This window comes from Triticum urartu, chromosome 3 (assembly GCF_003073215.2).
Source record: "Triticum urartu cultivar G1812 chromosome 3, Tu2.1, whole genome shotgun sequence".
Classification (NCBI taxonomy): Eukaryota; Viridiplantae; Streptophyta; class Magnoliopsida; order Poales; family Poaceae; genus Triticum; species Triticum urartu.
Genome location: NC_053024.1, coordinates 739,517,461 through 739,540,586, shown reverse-complemented (window position 1 = coordinate 739,540,586; position 23,126 = coordinate 739,517,461). Strand labels below are relative to the sequence as shown.

The following is a 23,126-nucleotide window of genomic DNA, read 5'->3' as shown; positions in this document are numbered from 1 at the left end:
TCTGTGAGTTACTCTGTCAGATTAAATGGAACCCTCTTGGATTCATTCGCACCGTCGCGAGGTCTTCGGCAAGGCGATCCTCTCTCACCATTTTTATTCTTATTTGTGGCTGATGGTTTATCTTCTATCCTTAAGCATAAGGTTGCAGCTGGCGTAATTACCCCGGTTAAAGTATGCAGACGGGCTCCTGGTGTCTCACACTTATTGTTTGCGGATGATACATTATTGTTCTTTGAAGCTTCAAAGATTCAAGCAGAGGAGGTGAAGGTTGTGCTAGAAGTATATAGTAAAGCAACTGGCCAAAGCTTGAACTATGACAAATGCTCAATCCTCTTTGGAAAAGCATGTCCAACATCTATCCAAGAGGAGATCAGGGGTGTGTTACAAGTGTCCAGCGCGGTCTTTGAGGAAAAGTACTTGGGGCTCCCACACACCAGATGCACGGATGTCGAAAAGGAAGGTTTCAAAACCTTCAAATGAGCTTAACAAAACGCTTGTTGCAGTGGGGAGATGGACTTTTGGCGCAGCCAGGAAGGGAGGTCCTCATTAAATTAGTAGCACAAGCTCTACCCACGTATATCATGGGAGTTTTTAAACTTCCGTTCTCGGTTTGTGACGAGCTCACAAGAATGGTTAGGAGCTACTATTGGGGATCGGTGCAAGGGAAGAGAAAGGTTCACTTGCGCTCGTGGGATAGTTTGATGCAACCGAAGAATAAAGGAGGAGTTGGCTTTAGGGGTTTCCGATTGTTTAACCAGGCCCTGTTAGCTTAACAGGCCAGGCGTCTCATCACCAGACCACACTCTTTGTGCACAGGTGCTGAAGGCCAGATATTACCCGGATGGTAAACTCGAGGATACAGTGTTTAGTGGGAATGCATCGTCATCTTGGCAAGCCATCAGCCATGGCTTGGACCTGTTAAAGAAGGGGATCCTTTGGAGAGTTGGAGATGGCCGAAGCATCAGAATTTGGCGCGACAACTGGATCCCCAGACCATTCAGTTTCAAACCGATTACCTTGCAGGGCACATGCAGAATTAGGTTTATGGCGGAACATGGTCGTACTACAACAATACTTCCTCCCAGTTGATGTTGTAGAAATATCAAAAATTCGAGCATCCCAGAGACAGGAGGAAGATATCATTGCTTGGGGGCCAGGAAAACAAGGTATTTTTCTGTCAAAAGTGCTTACAACTTTGCGTTTGAAGAGGCTTATCGACTTGGAGAATCGGCCTCCAGCTCGGCACCTGATGGCAGAAGAAAAGTATGGCAGCTAATATGGAAATGTGACATTCCACCTTCGGCCCGCAACTTCGCTTGGAGGGTGGCAGTTGATTCCATGCCAACCTGGCAAAACAAGCATAAACGCGGGCTCGAAACATCGGAGCTCTGTCCACTTTGTGCTACAGAAGCTGAGGATAATTTTCACCCATTTGTACGTTGCCCTCTTGGCCGGGATTTATGGCATACGATGATGGAGGTTTGGTCACTGCCAGATATCGATACGATTGAGCATACAGGGAGAGAAGGCTGTTGCATGCACTGGATCCTTTATCTGATGTTGATCGTTCCATGCTATTGATGACCTTGTGGCGTGCTTGGTTTGTCCGGAGTGAGGTGGTCCACCATAAACCCGGCCCCACCTCTAACTGATTCTTCGAAGAGGTTCCTGGTGAGCTATCTTGATTCCTTGCTAGGACTTAAATCTGATATATGCAACTATCAGGGAAAGGGGAAGACTCCTATTGCTGCACCAGTGGTGAGATCCAGAGACTCCTCGCATAGTGGTCGGTGGAAATTGCCGGATGCAGGTTGGGTCAAGTTAAACACAGATGGATCGGTTGATGAAAATGGCAGGGCTGGTGCCGGTATGGTCCTTAGGGATGACAAGGGTGCTATTATTTTTTCTTCATGTCGAGCGCTTTTCTCTTGCAGAGATGTGTTGGAAGCTGAGCTTTGTGCGTGCATGGAAGGGATTTCTTTGGCGATCCAACACACCGAACTACCAATTATGGCGGAAATGGATCCTATGGTTGCCATGAAGATGATCCAGGCACAAGGAGTGGATAGATCCTTATACTCAGCCATCGTAAGAGAGATTCGGTACCTTTTGAGTCTTCGTAGATCTTGTATTACTTTTGCTAGTCGTTCGCAGAATAAGGTTAGCGACAGTCTAGCTTCCTTTGCAAGGACTGAAGGTAGGATTATGACCTGGATTGGTTCTGGACCTTCAATAGCTGTAGAGCTAGCTCTCGCTGATTGTAACTCTTTGGTTTATGAGTAATACAAGTATTCTACCCGCAAAAAAAAAGACATACATGCAGTATTTTCTTGGTCTTGAAGACCTTGTTGAACGCGTGTCAACCAGATGTCTTGAAACTCTTTAGAGACGGTTGAATTGCCTACCTGATGTCTTGAAACTTTTTAGAGACGGTTGCCGACTAGCGGTACACAGTTTGCTCCTGGATGAACAGTCTGAAACCACAAACTCCTGCTGTTTATGTACATGGCTCCTTCATGAAAGACAGCACACACCAGATGCAGCATGCACACAACATTGCTGATCCAGTAGCCAGTAACCAGTGCCCAACAACAAGAAGTACAACACGGAAACAACAGTACAAGGCTTTATCGGCTGCGCAAGGAAAACAAAACGGGACGCCAGTGTAGGAACGCCAGCAGCCAAACAAGATTCAAGCTGCAGCAAACAGCATGGCAGTCGAGTGGATGATGCGGTACCAACAGTTCCATTTATCCCGTTGCGAAAAAATAAACAAATGCACCCAGCCCCTGCTCTAGATACATAAGACAAGAAATCATATACCAGATGCACGCGCCATTTCCAGCGACACACGGGATCCAATCCAGAAGTAATAAGCATGAAAACAACAGTGAAAAGCTTTCGTTGAGATTTACAGACCGCGCAGCAGATAATAGAACAGGATGCGGTACAGAGTGTGAATCGGGCAATCAGCAAAACAAAACTGGTTGTATAGATATATCACCAGTCACGCCGCCTTATGAATGTTATCCCCACCACCAATATAACCACATAAGAAAGAAGACACCTCATCTTGAGATGCTGGAATTTAATTTCTTGGTTTAGGATTTTAGAAACCTATTATTACAAAAAAAATACAATAGAAACTTGGGTATACTATGGCTTGCACTCGGCGAGTTCATTCGACTAATAACATATCAAGAAAAATCTGCCAACCACGTTGATGGGACTAATTCAGTGAGAATTGCAGGAGCCATTCCTTCATCCCAGCCTGGAGGAAACGAAATAATCAACACATCAGGGCTTGATTACAGCATATGGACTATATTATATATTGTGTTGGCATAAACTCCTCATAGTTAGCTCAGCAACCAGCCAAAACAAAGATCTATCAAAAGATGTAGTGTTAATAGCAATATCACACAGGAACAGTGACGACAACAAAACAGATTTCTGAAGGAGAACAGCTAGGCTAATCAGAAAAGTAAGCCCTGGCCATGACCAGTTAGAAAAAGCCAAAACAAATAGCTATGCGAAAGATATCTTATTCATGGCAATATCACCACAAGATAGCTGACGAAAACAAAATAGATCCCTGAAGCATATTGATGGTGTTAAAAAAGCTCAACACCATTACAGGTGTTGATAGCAGCAAAATGGGTTGCTGGCTTTTTATCCGAAGGAAGCTAAGCCAATAGGTGACGGGAACTCTATGCACGGCCAGACCGGCAAATGCAGGTAACATGAACGCAAAACATTCGACACATATTACCCGGCAAAAAGGGAGAGCCGTTTTGCGACATAGCCATCGCCATGGGTTTGAGTTGAGCTACGTACTGTTCCATATCGAACAAAACAACCGATGTAACCCGAGCACACATGCACAGAGGGGAAGGCGAAATGGCATGTAGCATGTGACTACGATGAAGTAAAATGGAATGATCCGGCCGTCCATGACGATTTTGTTCGAGGTCGCTGCTCCGGTGGCTGCGGCGAGATGGAGAGAATGAGAGTGTGTTCTGTCGTCGCGGCGAGGGTGGGGCTGCTTACCTAGGGAGCTCCTAACCGGCGCTCTCAGCGCCCGTTCCTCGTCCTGGCGCTCGAAGAAGATGGGGCTGGGCCGGCCCAGCAAAAATTCAGTGGATAGACCTCATTTGCGCGAAAAAGATGAAGTTCTCCTAGAGGATCGAACTCACGACCTCCGACAGCAAGCAACTAGTGATAACCAACTGGACTACGACACATCACTGACCAAATCCAGGGCGAAAAGAAATCTACATTTGTAGCCGCGAAATTTAATACACATGTAAACGTTCACTGTAGCGCTTTGATTTTAAATTATTTGAAAACATTTGAGAAAAAGTTCATGAATTACAGAAAGAGACTGGATTTTCTACTCCCGGGTGCACCTACACCCGCATGAACAGTACACTTGAAAAAAATACAAAACAAAATTGAAAAAAACTGAAATTTTGGGACATCAAACTAGATCAAAAGTTTTCGCTTCTTGCAAAATTTCGTGACCAAATAACATTTGAGGAGTCCTCAGCAAAAGTAACAAAATCTGTGTTCAAAGTTGTGTTCAGTTTTCAGGAGTGATTTTGTTTTTTTTGCTGAGGTTTTTGCTGAGGGCTCCTCAAAATGACGAGCAAAGCTTGCTTGTGCTTTTTAAGGAAGCATTGCAGCAGTATCGGTGTTACCTGAAGAAATCACACTTTGATGGCAAGTCTATAAACGAATTTCCGCTGAAGTCTCCTGTGCTAAATTTAGAAGACATTGAATGGAAAACCCTTGTTATGCACTGGTCTCGTTCCCAGGATGAGGTACTGCCTATGAAATCACATGACAATTTGAACTTGTACTTTTCCGCATGTGCCTTACGGATCTTTTTTGTAGGAAATCTGCTCGAAGAAGAATTCCGGTTTGACAAGAACGACAGGATATCGCAAATATGCTGCCCGCTGCTTTGCTCTTATTAGTACCTGTTGTCTTGTATCACTGTACTTGCATACATACCTGGTTCATTATGTGACAGCAGTATGCATGATAGCTTGCTTATCAATTGTTCGCTCCAAATTATCTGATCTGTATGAATGGTTACATTAGTGTAGAATATATCCAATGCTAATGTTTTTTTAGCTCTGCATTGTTCTTGTAAATACATGCTGTCCTTTATCAGTGTACTTATAATGACAGGTAGTTCATGTACCATCACTCTGTAGCTTATTTTCCTTTGCCCTCCATTTTCTACACATCAGATCTATATTTACTCTTACCATAAGGTTGGCACAGAAGAAGTTTAGCTGTGCATTGCTCTTGGCTGTACCTTTTGCCTGTATCGCTGCACTTACATTTATAGCTACTTGGTTATGTAGCATCACTCTTCATCTTATCTTAAATATTCTCTATTTTTTCATATATTATCACATCTATATTTACTCTTAACAAAATGTAGAATAAAGGCAATGCTTTTGAAGAAGATTATGTGGTAAACTTCTTGAATTGCCCCCCATCAGCATGGACAAGGCCTTTATAGAGCCTGTCTTCACCAATAATGTAAGTTTGTCCATCTCAAGCCTTCAAACTTTGTTGTATATATTTGGTTAGGCATGACTACAACAGCTATTTATTTTTGGTGTTTGCATCAAATTGCTTGTTTAAAGTTTATTATATGTAGTTCATAAACAAAAGTTCGTCCTTTCTCAATTTAAGTTTTCAGTTGTACAACCAAGTTCCTTCTTCATACCATGTAAATTAAACTATACAGAGCAAGTGATCTTCTTTTGCACTGCATGTATGCTTCTGTTCTTATTCTGTAATCCAGTGGTGTGGTGAACCTACCCACTACAGCACAATGTCATATTCTGCAATGTCTTAACTATGAACAATGTCATATCATTCTACTATTATTTAAACCGTCTCTTTATTTGCCAATCTGAAATGGTATAAATTGACAGCACACTAACCATTGATACTTATGAGTTCTTTATTTGTAATCCAGTGGTGTCGTGAAGCTGCCAACTCCTTCACAATGTCATTTCCTGTCATGTCTTGACCTGAACAATACCATATTGTGTTAATGCAAATTTAAACTATGTCACTTTATTCGTCCGTAAGAAATGTGATGAATTGTCTGAAGGAAATATGCCATAGAGGCAATAATAAAGTTATTATTTATTTCCTTATTTCATGATAAATGTTTATTATTCATGCTAGAATTGTATTAACCGGAAACATAATACATGTGTGAATACATAGACAAACATAGTGTCACTAGTATGCCTCTACTTGACTAGCTCGTTGAATCAAAGATGGTTAAGTTTCCTAGCCATAAACATGAGTTGTCATTTGATTAACGGGGTCACATCATTAAAGAATGATGTGATTGACTTGACCCATTCCGTTAGCATAGCACTTGATCATTTAGTTTGTTGCTATTGCTTTCTTCATAACTTATACATGTTCCTATGACTATGAGATTATGCAACTCCCGTTTACCGAAGGAACACTTTGTGTGCTACCAAACGTCAAAACATAATTGGGTGATTATAAAGGTGCTCTACAGGTGTCTCCAAAGGTACTTGTTGGGTTGGCGTATTTCGAGATTAGGATTTGTCACTCCGATTGTCGGAGAGGTATCTCTGGGCCCACTCGGTAATGCACATCACTATAAGCCTTGCAAGCATTGAAACTAATGAGTTAGTTGCCGGATGATGTATTACGGAATGAGTAAAGAGACTTGCTGGTAACGAGATTGAACTAGGTATTGAGATACCGACGATCCAATCTCGGGCAAGTAACATACCGATGACAAAGGGAACACCGTATGTTGTTATGCGGTTTGACCGATAAAGATCTTCGTAGAATATGTAGGAGCCAATATGAGCATCCAGGTTCCGCTATTGGTTATTGACCGGAGACGTGTCTCGGTCATGTCTACATAGTTCTCGAACCCGTAGGGTCCGCACGCTTAAAGTTCGATGACGGTTATATTATGAGTTTATGTGTTTTGATGTACCGAAGGAGTTTGGAGTCCCGTATGAGATCGGGGACATGACGAGGAGTCTCGAAATGGCCGAGACGTAAATATCGATATATTGGACGACTATATTCGGACATCGGAAAGGTTCTGAGTGATTCGGGTATTTTTGGGAGTACCGGGGAGTTACGGGAATTCGTATTGGGCCTTAATGGGCCATACGGGAAAAGAGAGAAAGGCCTCAAAGGGTGGCCGCACCCCTCCCCATGGGCTGGTCCGAATTGGACTAGGAAGGGGGGCGCCCCCTTCCTTCCTTCTCCTTTTCCCTTCCCTTTCCTTCTCTCCTATTCCTACTACTTGGAAGGGATCCTAGTTCTACTAGGAAAGGGGGAATCCTACTCCCGGTGGGAGTAGGACTCCCCTAGGGCGCGCCATAGAGAGGGCCGACCCCTCCCCTCCTCCACTCCTTTATATACGTGGCCAGGGGGCACCCCATAGACACAACAATTGATCTCTTAATCTCTTAGCCGTGTGCGGTGCCCCCCTCCACCAAACCACCGCACGGACACTTTTTTGATTGATGCAGTTTTAACAGAAAAAAGAAGAAATGGGCCGGCCCAGCCTGGCGCGGGGGGTATGCGCCCGTTTGCGTGCAACGAAGAAACGGGCGCAACAGGGCTGTTCCGGGCTGGGCCGTCCCTCTCAGCCAGTGGCCCGGTTCTCTCGCGGAAAAACGGATGGTTTCTCGGAGCAACTAGTTAACGAGCGCTACGATCAGCGCGCTCTGGACGCTCCCTTCGGATTTTGTTTTTTTATTTTTCCGCACATGTTTTTGGCTTTTTAAACGGTTTTTTTTGATGTTTTGGTTTTCCCCTGGTCTTTCTTAGCTTTTCGATCAAAAAAACATTTTTGAAAAAAAATATTTTTTTGCACGAAAAAATATGTTTTTTTTTTCCTTTCGCGAAAGTCACGGTTTTTCTTTCGCGAGAGGCACGGTTGTGCTTTATCGAGAGTCACGGCCGTGACTTTCGGAAATGAAAAAAAAATGCGATTTTTGTTTTTCTTCTTTCGCGAGAGTCACGGTTTTGCTTCCGCAAGAGGCACTATTGTGCTTTGGCGAGAGTCACGGTCGTGCCTCTCGGAAAGAGAAAAACAAAACGTGTTTTCTGTTTTTTTTTCTTTCGTGAGAGTCACGGATTTGCTTCCGCGAGAGGCACGGTTGTGTTACGCGAAAGTCACGGCCGTGCCTCTCGGAAAAGGAAAAAAATATGTGTTTTCTATTTTTTTTTCTTTCGTGAGAGTCACGGTTTTGCTTTCGCGAGAGGCACGGTTGTGCTTTCGCCAGAGTCACGGCCGTGCCTCTCGGAAACGGGAAAAAAACGTGTTTTCTGTTTTTTTCCTTTCACGAGAGTCACGGTTTTGCTTCCACGAGAGGCACGGTTGTGATTTCGCGAGAGGCACGGGCGTGCCTCTTTCGGAAAGGGAAAAAAACCGTGCTCCCGGTTTGGTTTTTTCGCCCGGTTTTTTCATCCGGTTTTTTTCATGAAACAAAAAAGTTCGTCAAAACCTATCAACATGGGATTTAGTTTTGAAGATCTCGACGCGAGGAATCCAATGGTGAAAACGGTTCGAGATTTGGACGCACGGTTTAAGAGATACAACGTTTTGAATAAACGGATCTACGAAAAAAGGGAAAACTCACAGGTTGCGACAAGTGGCGCGCTGCATGTGCGTCACTTGTCGTGACCTGGAAAAGTGGAGTGTTCTTTGCAACGAGTACTCCTTAATTAGTGATTTCGATGGTTTCTTCTAAAAAATATTTCTCCTTCACCTTTTTTTTGAAAAAAAATACAGGAAGGAGATGTTTTTGAATTGCAAATGATGTCTTTTACATAGTGATCTAAATGTTTTTATGTTTCTTTATAAAGAAAGTACAATATAAACATCGAGAAATGGGGGAAGGGAGCCCTCATTGAAGCTTGTTTTCAAATTGCTTACCATATGTGTACGCGAATGCATCTGGTGCATATATACCTGGCTATGGAAACCCGGCCGGCCAGGCTTTGCCCATGGGCCAGGCCTGGGTCTAGATTTTGAGCCGAACTATTAGGTCGGGCCGGGCTTGGGCTTGACATATTTGCATTTTAGGGAAAAGGCCTGGCGGGCTTTTTGCACTGATGGGCCGGGCTTGGGCTTGACATATTTGCATTTTAGGGAAGAGGCCTAGCGGGCTTTTTGCACTGATGGGCCGGGCTTGGGCCTGAAATCCAGGCCGAGTTCGGGCCTTGGTTTTCTACTGCGGGCGCGTCGGCCTGAGTTATGACCAGGTATAGTTGCATGAGAGGAGTCACCATGATTTTGCATCACAAAACATGTGCCGTTTTCCATGCTTCCTTTTCATTATGCGAGCATATGGATGTTTCTTGTACTCCCTTTGTTCATTTTTGTAAGATGTTTTAGATAATTCAGACAACATCCAAAACAGTTCAATGACTGTTGTCTAAAACGTCTTACTAAAAAGGATGGAGGGAGTATTTTTTTTATTTTGCCTTAATGTCTCTTGGTGGATCAGTCGGGGTGAGGGGAAGATATTCCCTTTGGCCAAAGACATATAACCACAACTAGTTTGGTGTTTAGAACAAGTTTTTTACGACCAGTGCATCCAGTTTGACCAAGTTCCCGAAGATCTACAACTTACTTGCCGACCCATCTTTCTCTCAGCAAGTTTGATACGAGGTGCTATCTTGGTGTCGATCCACGACATCGTTACCAGGCTCGACATTGCGCTTCTCCGATTAGTGGGCAGATTCATGCTCTAATGCCCCCAACATCCATCGTCGGTCCCCCTCTCCTCCATCATTTATGCTCACGACATGGTCCATCTCGTGCCATTGTGGGCCAAAGCAGCGGCAAATGAATTATCTATGTATTACTTGAGATGTAAACCTCTGCCTGTTGGAGCTGACCCCCCCTCTCCCTCTAGCCTTCTGCACTGGTCACCATGTTTACGCCTTCTAGTGCACGTATCACGTGTTGTATCACACTTTTGTACTTGTTCAAACTCCTTCTATCAATGGAGTGATATAGGGATTTTGCTTATTAACGATAAAAAATAACCACAACTAGTTTCCTCTAATCTTTGACGATGATTTATCAACTCATATGTTACTTCGATCTTTTCACAAACCTCGCCCTATTTGGTAGATTAAGAGAAGCTAAATTAGGTCGTTTCTAGTTTTGAGATGAATGGTATGTTGGCATTCTAGACCAGATCAACATAGAAGAAACAAAAGTAGGCTGCACAAAACCCCAAAACTTAACCACGAGCCGCGTCCCATATACCAGTGTCCCATACTAAAAGACAATGTTTTACCAAATGTGGAATGAAGCCGACCACATAAGAAAACTATAGCGGATAACATTGTTGACCGGGGGCAAAAAAACGGTGGTGAAGCGGGCCATGTCTTGTGCCCCGCCAAGGCACAAAACGCATCGACCTCTGTGAGTTTCTTGCTCGTGAGAGCTACAGATAAAATTGTCGAGTCTCGTTAAGAAGATCCAACAGGGGTTTCTCGACCAAGCCTGGGCGGTGTGGAGGGTTAGGACGTGGATCCGTCGCCGCACAACAACAAGGTTTTTTCTTCCTCCAAAAGCTCCGAGCAAAAAATCAGCTCGAAACACGCACGAACACGAATAAGAAATACTCCTTTAGAGTTGTTCATAGTCTAGCTAATATTGATCGTTCTGAAGGTTGCGCCGAGTTTCAAGTGCTCCTTCAGAGTTTTATTAGCATACTGTAACACTATCTCTTTCTAAGAAATAAAATCCATGCTTTACCCCGCAAAAGAGGAAGAAATACTCCTTAGGTAAGGTTAAAAAACATGTTACATCTTGAGACAGAGGGAGTAGAAGATGGTATCCATTTTGAATTAGAAAATGAATGAATGAATTCGGGGGACGACGGAAATAGGAAAAATGAATTAGCGGGGCAACCAAAATGGGAAAATATACAGTACTGTAGCCTAGCCTAGCCAGGGGTCGTCGCCTTGTCCTTCCTCCTCTCCTCCTCAGACCAGACGGCGGGCCAGACTCCAGACTCGAGTCGAGACTGAACCAACCCGAACCCCAACCCCCCCAACCAGACCTCCCCCGCGATTCGAATCCCCTCGCCTCGGAGCGACCAGCCAAGCCCGGATGCTGCCGCCGACGACCACGACGAGCGCCTAGGGTTAGCCCGCCGCTCCAGCCCTCCCCGCATCGGGGAGATCTCGCGCCCGCCGGGATGCGGCTCCACGACGCGCCGTCCAAGCGGGCGGGCGGGAGCGGGCGCGTGGCCGCCGTGGGGATGCCCCCGCCGCGGGCCATGTCCGCCGCGCCCTCCTTCTCCGGGGCCGCCGCCGCGTCGTCCGCGTCCGCGCGGAAGCCGCCCGAGCCGCTCCGCCGCGCCGTCGCCGACTGCCTCTCCCCGCCGGCCCCGCACACCCACGGCCCCGCCGCCGCCGCCGCCGAGGCCTCCCGCACCCTCCGGGTCAGTTCTCCACCCATCTCCCTTTCATAAATCTCGGCTCCTCCTTGGTTGGTTGCCCTACATGTGCACTACTCCTTCGCGTGCTTGCCTATAGCTAGGAATCACGTCGATTTGCCACCCACGCGCCAAGCGACTCGCCGGTGGCTAGGTTAGGTTTGGTAACGGCGCGCGCACACGCTCGGCTCTAGCTGCTGCTCTGAACCCCAGTCCTGTTGCAGAGGAAGCAGCAGCTTGCATTTGGTTCAGTTGTCATCTTGTATCTCACGATACGACTAGGGAATGATGCACATAATTGGTGCCTACAGTTCCTTATTGGAACATGCCAGACGCCGAGGAACGACTCCATGTACATGAATGATATGAGTCTAGCCGGGAACCACGGCGATATGCCCCTCGCACTAAGCGACTTGCGAACGGATAGATTTGGCAATGGCACGCTCACTCGGCGCTGGCTGCTTTTCTGAACCCCAGGTTGTGGAGTTGCCAGCAGCTTTTTGATTGTCGTCTTGTATGTGACGCACCAGTGGCATTGCGCAATGCATTGAATGATGCATAAAATTGGTGCTTATAGTATTAACTGGAACGCGCCACCCACTTATTTCCAGTGACGCTGAAAAACGGTTCATGTCCACGAGCGATGTCACTGGGTAGTTTGTCATGCCATTATTTCATCATATTTTGGTATCTACCCTTTCACGATTAATGAATACAACACGTGTCACTTAAGACCACCGACCACCGTTTGGAATCAAAGGGCGCTTCCGCCTTGCCTTTTGCACATAAGCACAAAACACGTTGACTATGTCTGTTTACAGGCACCCCTCTATGACACACATTCAAGGTGTTTGCCAAAGAAGCAATACCTAATTACTGTTTTGGCAAATTATGACTTGCAATCTAATGTGAAGTTCTTTCTCCTTTTGACCATTTGTTGCATTTTCTGTTTGGTTGCTCGATTTGTTAATTGTTTCATATATCCGTCATGATTCATCACTGCCCAGCATATTTAGCTTCTCTGCTTTCTCTCTTGCGAATGGGATTCGGTAATGACGCATTTGGCACTACCTGCTGTTCTAAGACGCAGTTGGAGAGAAACCAGCAGCTTATATTTGGTTTGCTTGTCGCCTTGTATGTCATGATAATACTGCACGGCGCAATGCACTGAATGACATACAAAATTGGTGCCTGTAGTGTTGATTGGAATCGGAATGTGCCGCCCACTTATTTCCAATGACGCCGAGAAACGATTCATGCCCATGAATGACATAACCGCGTAGTTTGTAATTTATTTGACCATACTCTGGTTTTGTATTGTTTCATGATTAATGAATGGAACATGTGTCGCCTAAGATCACCGACCACCGTTTGAAAGGAAAGCGCGCCGGTGTTGCCTTTTGCACATGAAACATGGACACACTGGCTTGGTCTGTTTACAAGCTCCCTATATGACATACATTCAAGGTGTTTGCCAAAGAAACAAAACCTGACTACTGTTCTTTTGCTCATTAGGACTTGCAAGATAGATGAATGTTATATTCGGACATGTTATCTGTCAGTTGCTATATATAACTGCATGCACATCATCTAATGTGAAGTTTTTGACTGGTTAAAAATATAGAAATTGTTGAATCCTTTTGATTGTTTGGTTAATTGCTTTATTTGTTAAATTATTTGGTATATCCATCATGGTTCATCACTGGCTAGCATATTTTGGTTATCTGCTTTCTTGTTACCGCTGTTGGTATTTGGGCTATTGATGGCAAACAAAGTTTTGTAATGCAGCAAGATTCTTTTAACTCAACTTCTGCACATGTATGCCATTTCCTGATGAGTGATCTTATGCTGGCAGGATTATATAGCTAACCTATCAACCATTGATATGGCTTATAATGTCCTGATTGACCATGCTCTTGCAGAAAGAGATCGGAGGTATGCTTTTCCCTTTCATTTCGCCTTTTCAAGCTCTTTCCCCATTTCACATTACAAGTGGTAAAGATTCAGCATAATGTGCTCATGTATCTCGTGTTTTTCTTGACAAACTTATCTAGCTCCTGTATCATAAGCTACAACTCCTTAGCTTGTTTCTGTACGGCATACAATAATTAATCAAGTAACGATAAGGATCTGTAATACTTGAAATTATTCACAATTTCCTTGCCGCATTTTGATTTTTTGAGCTGCCGTATCTATAAGAATATAATGCCCCTCAAAATTGAATATTATATTTCCTAACGTGGACAATCTTTTCAACCAGCCCAGCAGTTGTCCCAAGATGCGTGGCATTGTTAAAGAGATATCTTATCCGGTAAGCTGAGTGTCAATTGTCAGCGTCTCATGCTTATTCTTGAAACTTGCTTGCACTTACACTAATACACTGTACAACTTTGCGTGGTAAGGTATATTCCAAGGGTGCAAACGCTACGTCAAATCGACATCTTTTGTGCAAATACCATGGCAAAGTATGACCCAGTGGCAGGTCACAGAGCATCATCATTTGGCCAGAACATTGGATCATCTGCAGCTTTGCCAAATTCCTCTCTTGTTGCCCCACCAATATCGAACTTTGCTTCAGCATCTCTTGTGAAATCTTTAAACTATGTCCGCTCACTAGTTGCCAGGCATATTCCAAAGTTATCATTCCAACCAATTCCTCAGTCTCTGGCATCAGCCTCTACAAAACAGTCGCTTCCTTCACTTTCATCATTTTTGAATAGGTCCTTACAGTTGAATCCAGAAGCTGTTACCAACAGAGAACATCTTGAATCAAAGGAATTGCAAACTGCACCCGATTTAACATCATCAGCAAGTGAAAAGGTCGATGGTGGAGAGCATGGATATGATACCAAGTATATATCCTTCGACATTCTAAATTGGCGATGGCATGTATATGGTGAACGTCAAACATCAAGATCTGCCAAGGAAAGGTATTTCTCTTGTGCTTATTTTTTACTGTCAGTTTGCTTTGGTAGACCAGACTGTCATGTCAGTACAAGACGCAATGTGTTCTCTACCTGTTCTTTGTCACACTGGAGCATTCCAGTCATTCTAGCCGTAATGAATGGAATTTAAAAGTATAATGCTGATAGTCGTGCAAACACTAACTGCATTGTTTGTTTCATTTATCACCAGCAATGATCTTGCAGGCCTTCAAGATTTTCATACACATGGTTTTCTTGAAGTTGGTGCTGCGGCTCTTCTAGTAGGGGATATGGAGGCAAAGATTAATGATCAACAATGGAAATATTCTGTTATCCAGGAATTTCCTGATATTGATTTATTGCAACCTTCAACTTCGACAGCTAGCACTTTTGCGTCATCGCAGGGTCATCTGAAAGCAATAACTGCCTCAAAACGCATGAAATCGGGCCCGAGCCAAGTTTGGTAGGTTTTTTCTTCTTCTTTAGGTTATCATGTATATCAGTGCCACATTGTGGCGAAACCATATATTTCCTTTCATGCATCATTTTGGTATTTCACATAGAACAGATTCTCCTTCTCTCCCCTGCCCTATTCCCTTTCCAGTTTCGCTGAGATGGGTATTTTGAGAAACAGCTTTCTGTATCTGTGCTGACATTTCATACTTCATTAAGAACCAACTCCTTGTCGCTAAGCCAGTAATTGGAGCATATTAACTTGTAGATTTTTTTGTTTAAATTATTGATATCAATAATTAGTCTAAGTGGTATTAAGTGTGGCAACACTTACTTTTTCTGCAGGGTGAACGTACCTGCAAATACATTCCAGCCTCGAGCACGTCCCCTTTTTCAGTATAGGCACTACAGGTATTCCCTTCTGCTTTTATTTAGCATAGCATTTTGTATAGGAATGTATATGTTGAAGTCTGCGTACTTTTATAAGGTCAGTATTGCATCAATGTAATTGAAATACCCTAAGTTGATTGCGTCTGAAATTTTTCTGCCACCATATGCACATGCATGCTGTAGAAAAACAAGATGGAAATAGTGAGACATGCAATTTTGGGATTCTGAGTAAAATCTTTACTTAATTAACAAAGCCATGGAGAGATTCCAAGTTGTATTTTGTCAGATAACTCTCATTTGCCTCTATGTTAAATATTTTCTTGTTTATAGTACTTCCTCCGTTCCTAAATATTTGTCTTTCTAGAGATTTCAACAAGTGACTACATATGGAGCAAAATGAGTGAATCTGCACTCTAAAATATGTCTATATACATCCGTATGTGGTAGTCCATTTGAAATCTCTAAAAAGACAAATATTTAGGAATGGAGGGAGTAATACTCCTGTATAAACCATATAGCTAAATAATACTGTGTTTCAGTTTGAACTTTACTTGTCTTTTGATTGTGTTGCATCATGCCTAACAATGTGCTCACATGCATCTGTTGCTCTTTGTGGTACCTTGTTTCAACAGTGAGCAGCAACCCTTGCGATTGAATCCTACTGAAATTTCTGAAGTCATAGCTGAAGTTTGTTCAGAAACAACTTCAAATGCAAATCAGTTTAATGCTCCATCAAGATTGACCACCCAGAGTCGGCAACCTTCAGCAGATGTGGCATTTAGTGTCCTCATTAAACTTGTTATTGACATGTATATGACCTTACACGCTTATCTTTTCATTCTTTTTACCTCCAGTTCACACATCGTGTTTGCATATCTAGTTTTTTCTACTTCTGTCTCCATTATTGGTATTATAGTGACAGCATGATTCTTCTACTTTTATACCTAATATTACTGCTGATATCAGACCTGAACAACTTACTGTTAATAGACAGTATATTTTCTTTACTATGGATGCATTTCAATTGTAAAACATATGCTCTAATCTAATGCAAAGTTTTTTTATGACATGAATATCTATGTGATATGACCTGCCACATTGTCATCATTGATCTGAACTGCCTATTGTTCTGCTACTTTTTTCTGGTATAAGCATGTCTCTGTTTTACTTGGGTTGTCAGCAGGCTGTGTGCTTTGCTTCTATGAAATGTACTTCTAGGCTGATGCACGCTGCACGCATACTAAAGATTTCCATGTTTGCCATATTTCTGTTATCAAATTAGTAGTTTGAGTAATGAATGCATGCATCAAAAAACAACCGTTGCAAGATGTGAGCAAATATTTATCTCAAAATGTCATAGAACTGCACTTATTTAGGCTTGGTGTTAAAGCAACCTTTGCAACCATAGAAGTACACTTATTAAAGGTTTTGATAATATTTGTTTCTCTTCTTTGGTTCAGGTATATGATGGACTCTGAGGCTGCTGCTCCTCTGACACTTTATATGCTTGAGGTGTTATACTCTGCACAGCTGTATCCCAAAACAGATCATGTGAAATATTTCTAACATTTTTTAATGTTTCAGGGCATGTTAAGCTCTCAGAAATCACCTGCCAGAACAAAGGCTTTCGATCTGATTCTGAACCTTGGGATTCATGCACACCTGCTGGAGCCTATGATAGTTGAAGATGCACCACTTATTGAAAAAGGTGATACTACAAGCAACTCTTATCTGAACAATGAGTACGGACCCAATATGGATGAACAGAGGGAAGCGGAACCTGAAGAAGAGCAAAGGATTAGTCCTGCTATTGATCAGTTTGAGTCATGGCTTCTCAAAATACTATTTGAAGTTCTCCTTCTCTTGGTTCAGGTGATTGTTACTTTTAGAATATTGAACTTGTATGCATTTTGGTAGTCATATTGACCCCTCCTCTTAAGCACAAGGGAATGTGTACTATATTCATCTACGTGCACGTGCAAGCATGTTTACACCACAACATATAGATTGCTCCATTTTATGCTAGGCTGGTACATACAATACCTTTATTTGTTACTTCTGGTTTTGTAGATGGAGGAGCGCCAGGAGATCGTGTGGGCATCAGCTTTAAGTTGTCTAATTTACTTTGTTTGTGATGGAGGGAAAATCATCAGGAGCAGACTTGGAGGTTTGGACATAAGGGTAAGGAAACACAGGTTTTTTCATGTATTCATTCTTTGAGTCGTGTGCTTGGACCCTATTTGTAACATTTTGTCAGTCTTGTTATTCGCATGCCTTTGGACTAACAGTGTTCAATACTTCACTTCTAGATGATACCCGGCACTTTGTTGCGGCAATGTGTTGCATCAGTGGTATTTGATTATATGGAACATGAATATTTGGAGTAATAATATGAGAACTAAAACTGTAAATACATATGACTTATTGTGTTTGATTGTTGTATATTTGTAAAATATAAATAGCATAATAGAATGAACATTCGCATGCATATTTGCATGTTGAGGTGGGTTTTTTTCTATGCATGATTGCATCTTGTGGCGGGTCTTTTACAATGCATGGTGCATTTTGAGGTGGCATGCTTGCATGCTGAGAGAAATAGGTAATTGAGGGCTAGCCATTTATATATAGAAAATTGGAGTTGTAGTTGAAACTATAAACCTTTATGTCTCGTTAATGCTAAACATATTTCAGTTGAGCATGTAGTATGGATTTCTGCGTACATGGCAAGATGTGCATATTTTTATTGTTATTTTATACTCACAAATGAAAGATGGAAAATAAAAATAACCAATAGCAGCGGTACTGAAAATAATTGAATCTACAGGTTTGTGTATATTATTACTGGTGTTGATGTCTTCCGAATGTATGGGTTGGGTGTAGAATGCTATTCCAGCACAAGATTTTTCTTTGATAGCAGGCTGTGAAATGCACTTGGACATCTTCTTTTATATATGTGGTCATGCATTTTTCTCATATATTTGGCGTATGAGCCTGTTTGACCTTCATCTGGCATAGGTTTCTAAAAATGTGTCTGTTTACTACATCCTCTGTTCCTAAATATAAGACGTTTTGGCAGTTCAATTCAAACTGCCAAAACGTCTTATATTTTGAAACGGAGGCAGTAGTTTACAGCAATTTCTGTAAATTGTGCTATTTCTTGCTGTCAAAGAAGGGTTTGAGAACCACATGTGCATTTTTTAAATCCTGAACAGGTTGTTAAGACTCTTCTTGAGATTAGTGTGGAACATTCATGGGCAAAAGTAGTGCACAGCAAGCTCATTTGCATGCTGACAAATATGCTGTACCAAGTACCAGATGGGACTCAGAGTGGTGCACTTGATACACATTTTGTTCCCGAGCGGATAGATCTTCTTGGTGGAGTTGACTATATCTGTCTTGAGGTTAGTGTTGCTCTTATGTTTAGATAATACTATGCTGTTTCATGTCTGTTTACAACTGAGCTGTATGTCTATTTGACTGCAATATATTATTATCTTAGTATCTCAGTACTGCACAAAGTACAAGCAAACAATAATAGGCCAGAAGATAATCCACACCTGCTCCGTAGGCAAGTAAACCCACCAGCGCTTCACTGCCATGTAGTTATGTTGGTTCTTTCCATCTGCAGTTAATCTTAGCTATTCCATTATGGTACTAGCTGGAATATCCCATTCCATTCAATAACTTTGGATATCAAAGTCCCCAATTCATTTTGTCTCAAAATACTGGTCAATATCGTCTGGAATGAAGGGGATCGGCTAGTTGGTACTGAGTGGCGAATGGCAACTGCAATCATATGCGGAATTTTCTTTCCTTGTAGGTTCGCACTGAACCCCAGGAATATATCTGAACATAAATAGGACTTCTTATGCTTAAAACAATTTTTACTGCACCTAGTGTCCCACGTGTGGTTGGCAAGATGGGTATCCCAGAAAAACTGGTGATGTGCTGTATTATTTACTTGAGAGAAAAGTTCGGTCAATCATAGATCCATAAAATCTGCGCCAATGGTCACTACTATACTATCTCAAACCAACAAATTCCATGAGATAACTGATGGTCCTTAAAATCAGAATTATTATCATGCAATGCTAATCCATTTCAGTATCTGTTTCTACTATTCATGATTGTAATTTTTCTTCGTCTTAATCTAAGTTACCTTTTCATTTACAGTATTCACGAGCCAACTCAAAGGAAGAGAAGCGGGTTTTGTTTTTTGTTCTTTTTGACTATGTAGTGCATCAAATAAACGAAACATGCTTGGCTGCTGGTCTTTCAACATATACTTACGATGATGCTCAACCCCTCGCTTCCCTTCTTGCATCCGCTGATGCTCCGGAGGCCTTCTATATATCTGTGAAGCATGGTGTTGAAGGTGTTGGGGATATGCTGACAAAAGCTATATCTGCGGCATTATCACAGTCAGCAGAATACGAGCAATTAAACGCGGTAAGGTCTTTTTCCCCTAGTCTTCCCCAACAAGGACTGCTATCTTTTATTACAATGCTAAGAGTCGACGGTGTTTTTTACATGAGAGTAGACAGTGTTAGAGACTAAACTAGTAGTTAGTACTTAGTACAGCTGTTGAGCCTTTGTTAAATTGCTCTACATACGTAAAACGTCATGTTTGAAGTTGCGCAAAGTAAGTTGTATCCACAACATTGAGAGTCCCTACAATCAACTCTAGTGTGTATGGTATGTGATGGTTTGCGCACGTTCACATAAATAGGCAGTAGTCATGACCACGAATCCACATTCTTGTCTTAATTAACCGTTAGGTCCTGCAACATGGTCTTATTCACGTTTATTTGTCTGACTTTGTTTCATGGTAAAACAATATGAATATATGTCAAGATTCTCCCTTATAAGGAAGTGCTCCCTCCATCCAAATTAAGTGCGTCAATTAATTTGGATCGGAGGGAGTACATAATTCGGAATTTTATTTTTGAAATACCATTTACTGTATTGGTCATGATCAAAATTTCAATATTTGTAGCTTCTGGACAAGGTTATCAGGAAACTTGATGGAACTGTGAGCACATTTTCAAGGATTGACAATGAGTTTGCTTATATGATCCAAGTAACAAAATCCTTCAAGTGTTTCAGCAGCATTAAAGATGGATCTGAAGATGGTGACGTTGCATCTAGGGCGAGGCTTTGCTGGGCTACTTTGCACTCACTTCTTCACTCACAAATTTCATCATACAGGCACCATGGATATATTTGGTTAGTTGAATTGCTCCTCTCGGAAGTAAGTGAAGAAACAGATGGCTCTGTTTGGTCTAAAATCCAAAACCTCCAGGAGGAAATTAAAGATGCTGGAAGCCACGACACCTCGTGTCCAGAAGTTTCGCTGCCCGTTTGTCTGCTGTGTGGGCTTCTGAAATCAAAACACAACTACATCAGATGGGGATTTCTATATGTTTTAGAGAAATTTCTGATGCGCTGCAAATTATTATTGGATGACAGTGACATGCAGGAGCATTCAGTTGCTTATCATAGCAAAAACCGTCTGGACAAAGCTTTTGCGCTTATAGATGTTATGAGTACTGCTTTGCTACTTGTGGTTCAAAATAATGAGACAGACCATATCAACATCTTAAAGGTGACTTTCTTTTACCCAAAATGCAGGCAGTTCGCCTTTGCACTGCAAGCTAGCACTATCTTTGAATATTAAAGTTACTTTCTTAAAAGTTAATACCGACAATGAACTATTTACAAAATGTAATTTCTCAAAGGTAATAGGTAATTTCTAAATGCAGATTATAGTGCCCTCTACATCCAGTTAACTGCTAATAGTTAGTTGATCTGTAGCCAATCTAATTTCTATACATAGTTGTTTACCTCTTAGATCTCCTGTTTAATACTGGTCTAAATCAACCATTAGTATTCTTAAGTTATATGATCTATCCTCTAATTTGAAGTTTCCTCATATAGATGTGTGACATGTTGTTTTCACAATTATGTTTGAGGCTTCCGTCCACAAATGTGATGCAACTTGGCGGCCTTCAATCCCTTGGTCAAGTTTTTGGTTGCACAACTAAGAACATCGAGTGCACTTTGGAAACCCTTGCATCACACAAAACCATAGGAACGAAGAGCCTTTCCAGGAATGAGACATTGCAAGATACAGGGATGAATCAATCTACTCAATCCGCTCTGCTCTGCGAAACATCAATGGCAGCACTACTTCTGAAAGGTCTTGCGATAGCTCCGATGCAGCTCGTAGCCCTTGTGCCAACTTCATTATTTTATGGGCCATTGATGGAACTTGAAGGCGCTGCCAGTGATGATATTGCATTGGGTATTGCTGTTGGTAGCACAGGAAGAGGCAATATCCCTGGTGCTACATCAGATATTAGAGCAGCGCTTCTTTTGCTTTTGATTGGTAAATGCACAGCTGATCCAGAAGCACTTTCGGAAGTAGAAGGCAATGAGTTCTTCAGGTAATCTTTTGTAAGCTGCATATCTTTGTTTGAAGTTGGTGTATATAGCTAATACTTGATGTTTGTCCCTTCTCCACTCGACACCAACAGGGGGCTTCTAGATGATACAGACTCAAGGGTGGCGTATTATTCTGCTGCCTTTCTCTTGAAGGTATGCTTGTCAGCAGTTGTTGACTGCTCACTGACATTCTTGTTGCACTTGGCCCTAATAAAGTTTTTGGTTGTGCAGCGGATGATGACAGAGGAACCAGATGTCTACCAACGGATGCTTCAAAGTCTCATTTCAAAAGCTCAACAGGTTGATGCACTTTTCCTATCTCATCTTGTTGGGCTGAAATTTGAAATATCACAGGATTATCGTTCGCATGTACTCCCTCTGTCCCATAATAGTCAAAAAACGTCTTATATTATGGGACAGAGGGAGTACCTGTTATCAGATTAGTTCCTGCTAACACATTCAGGCGGTATATTTCTCACAATAAATTTTGTTCCGCACATGCATATGGTCTCTAGATTAAGTTGGCACTGACATTTATTTGCGTTGACTCCAGTGTAACAATGAAAAACTTCTGGAAAACCCATACCTTCAAATGTGCGGAATATTGCAGTTGTCAAATGATCTAGGAGTTCAATGATCACCCTGGTTTGACATTTCAATGTACAAAGCTTTCAGTGAGAAATGGTGCCATCGATCATTTTTGTTGCAGAAGAATCCGTATCTGAATTCCTCTGCTCCAAACTATGAAAAGGTGTGTGCTGTTGAATTTCATCGTATCCCCAATCTTCACTCGCCTGCTCTGCACCCCGTTCTCTCTTTCTCTACTTCGGGGTCCTTAACAGATTTTGTCAATTTTGCAGATGTTTGAGTGGACCATGTAAATTACCCGCTTCTGCCGTGCTTCTGAATTTCTTTATTCTTTATTAGATCTGAATCAATATTCCATCTGGGGGTTCGGTCACTGTCATTCGCAAGACGAGATGGAGCTGAGTTAGGATGAGATGGTATTGATAAGCATGACAGCTGCAATTTTCTAATGCAGCGTTGAGATTGAGCCGACCGGCGCAACTTTTTTTGCGAGAATGCTCGGTTCAATAATGGTAGTTTGTATGTGTGTTTTGATTCATGCTCGCCTTTCCCGTCGTAAGTAACAGAGGGATAGATGTTTGTGTTGCTAGTGTAATTGCCATCTTGAAGTAAACTTGGCGGTGAACTTCTTGACTGACAGCTCTTCTGATCCTTAGATCTTTGTACCCTGGGCTAAGTGTACATGTGTAGGGTGAACAAAAACAGTTTTGTTTGACCTTATTCAAATATACCTTTCTGCAACATATTCCTGAACTTTTAACTTATTTTATATTTCCTCTGTTTCAAAATATTTGAAGTTCTTGGTTTATTGTAAGGCAAACTTAAG

General features: G+C 42.2%; 1 protein-coding gene across 1 annotated transcript; it reads left to right on the top strand.

Annotated features, from left to right (window-relative positions):
- Nucleotides 1-11,089: 11,089 nt before the first annotated feature.
- Nucleotides 11,090-23,043, top strand: LOC125546368. The gene is made up of 18 exons (XM_048710616.1): nt 11,090-11,507; nt 13,357-13,436; nt 13,762-13,812; nt 13,904-14,431; nt 14,637-14,888; nt 15,224-15,289; nt 15,901-16,077; nt 16,729-16,780; nt 16,853-17,140; nt 17,339-17,449; nt 18,481-18,669; nt 19,442-19,717; nt 20,265-20,873; nt 21,206-21,714; nt 21,805-21,865; nt 21,944-22,012; nt 22,266-22,463; nt 22,573-23,043. The coding sequence occupies exons 1-17, from the start codon at nt 11,262-11,264 to the stop codon at nt 22,347-22,349; spliced, it is 3,648 nt and encodes a 1,215-aa protein (XP_048566573.1). The 5' UTR covers nt 11,090-11,261; the 3' UTR covers nt 22,350-22,463; nt 22,573-23,043.
- Nucleotides 23,044-23,126: the final 83 nt, after the last annotated feature.

What these genes read in the sequence shown, in the direction of transcription:
- LOC125546368 (XM_048710616.1), top strand. Translation starts at nt 11,262, where the DNA reads ATGCGGCTCCACGACGCGCCGTCCAAGCGGGCGGGCGGGAGCGGGCGC. An exon ending in AGGCCTCCCGCACCCTCCGG is followed by an intron (nt 11,508 to 13,356) that starts GTCAGTTCTCCA and finishes TTATGCTGGCAG; the next exon opens with GATTATATAGCTAACCTATC. An exon ending in TCGGGCCCGAGCCAAGTTTG is followed by an intron (nt 14,889 to 15,223) that starts GTAGGTTTTTTC and finishes CTTTTTCTGCAG; the next exon opens with GGTGAACGTACCTGCAAATA.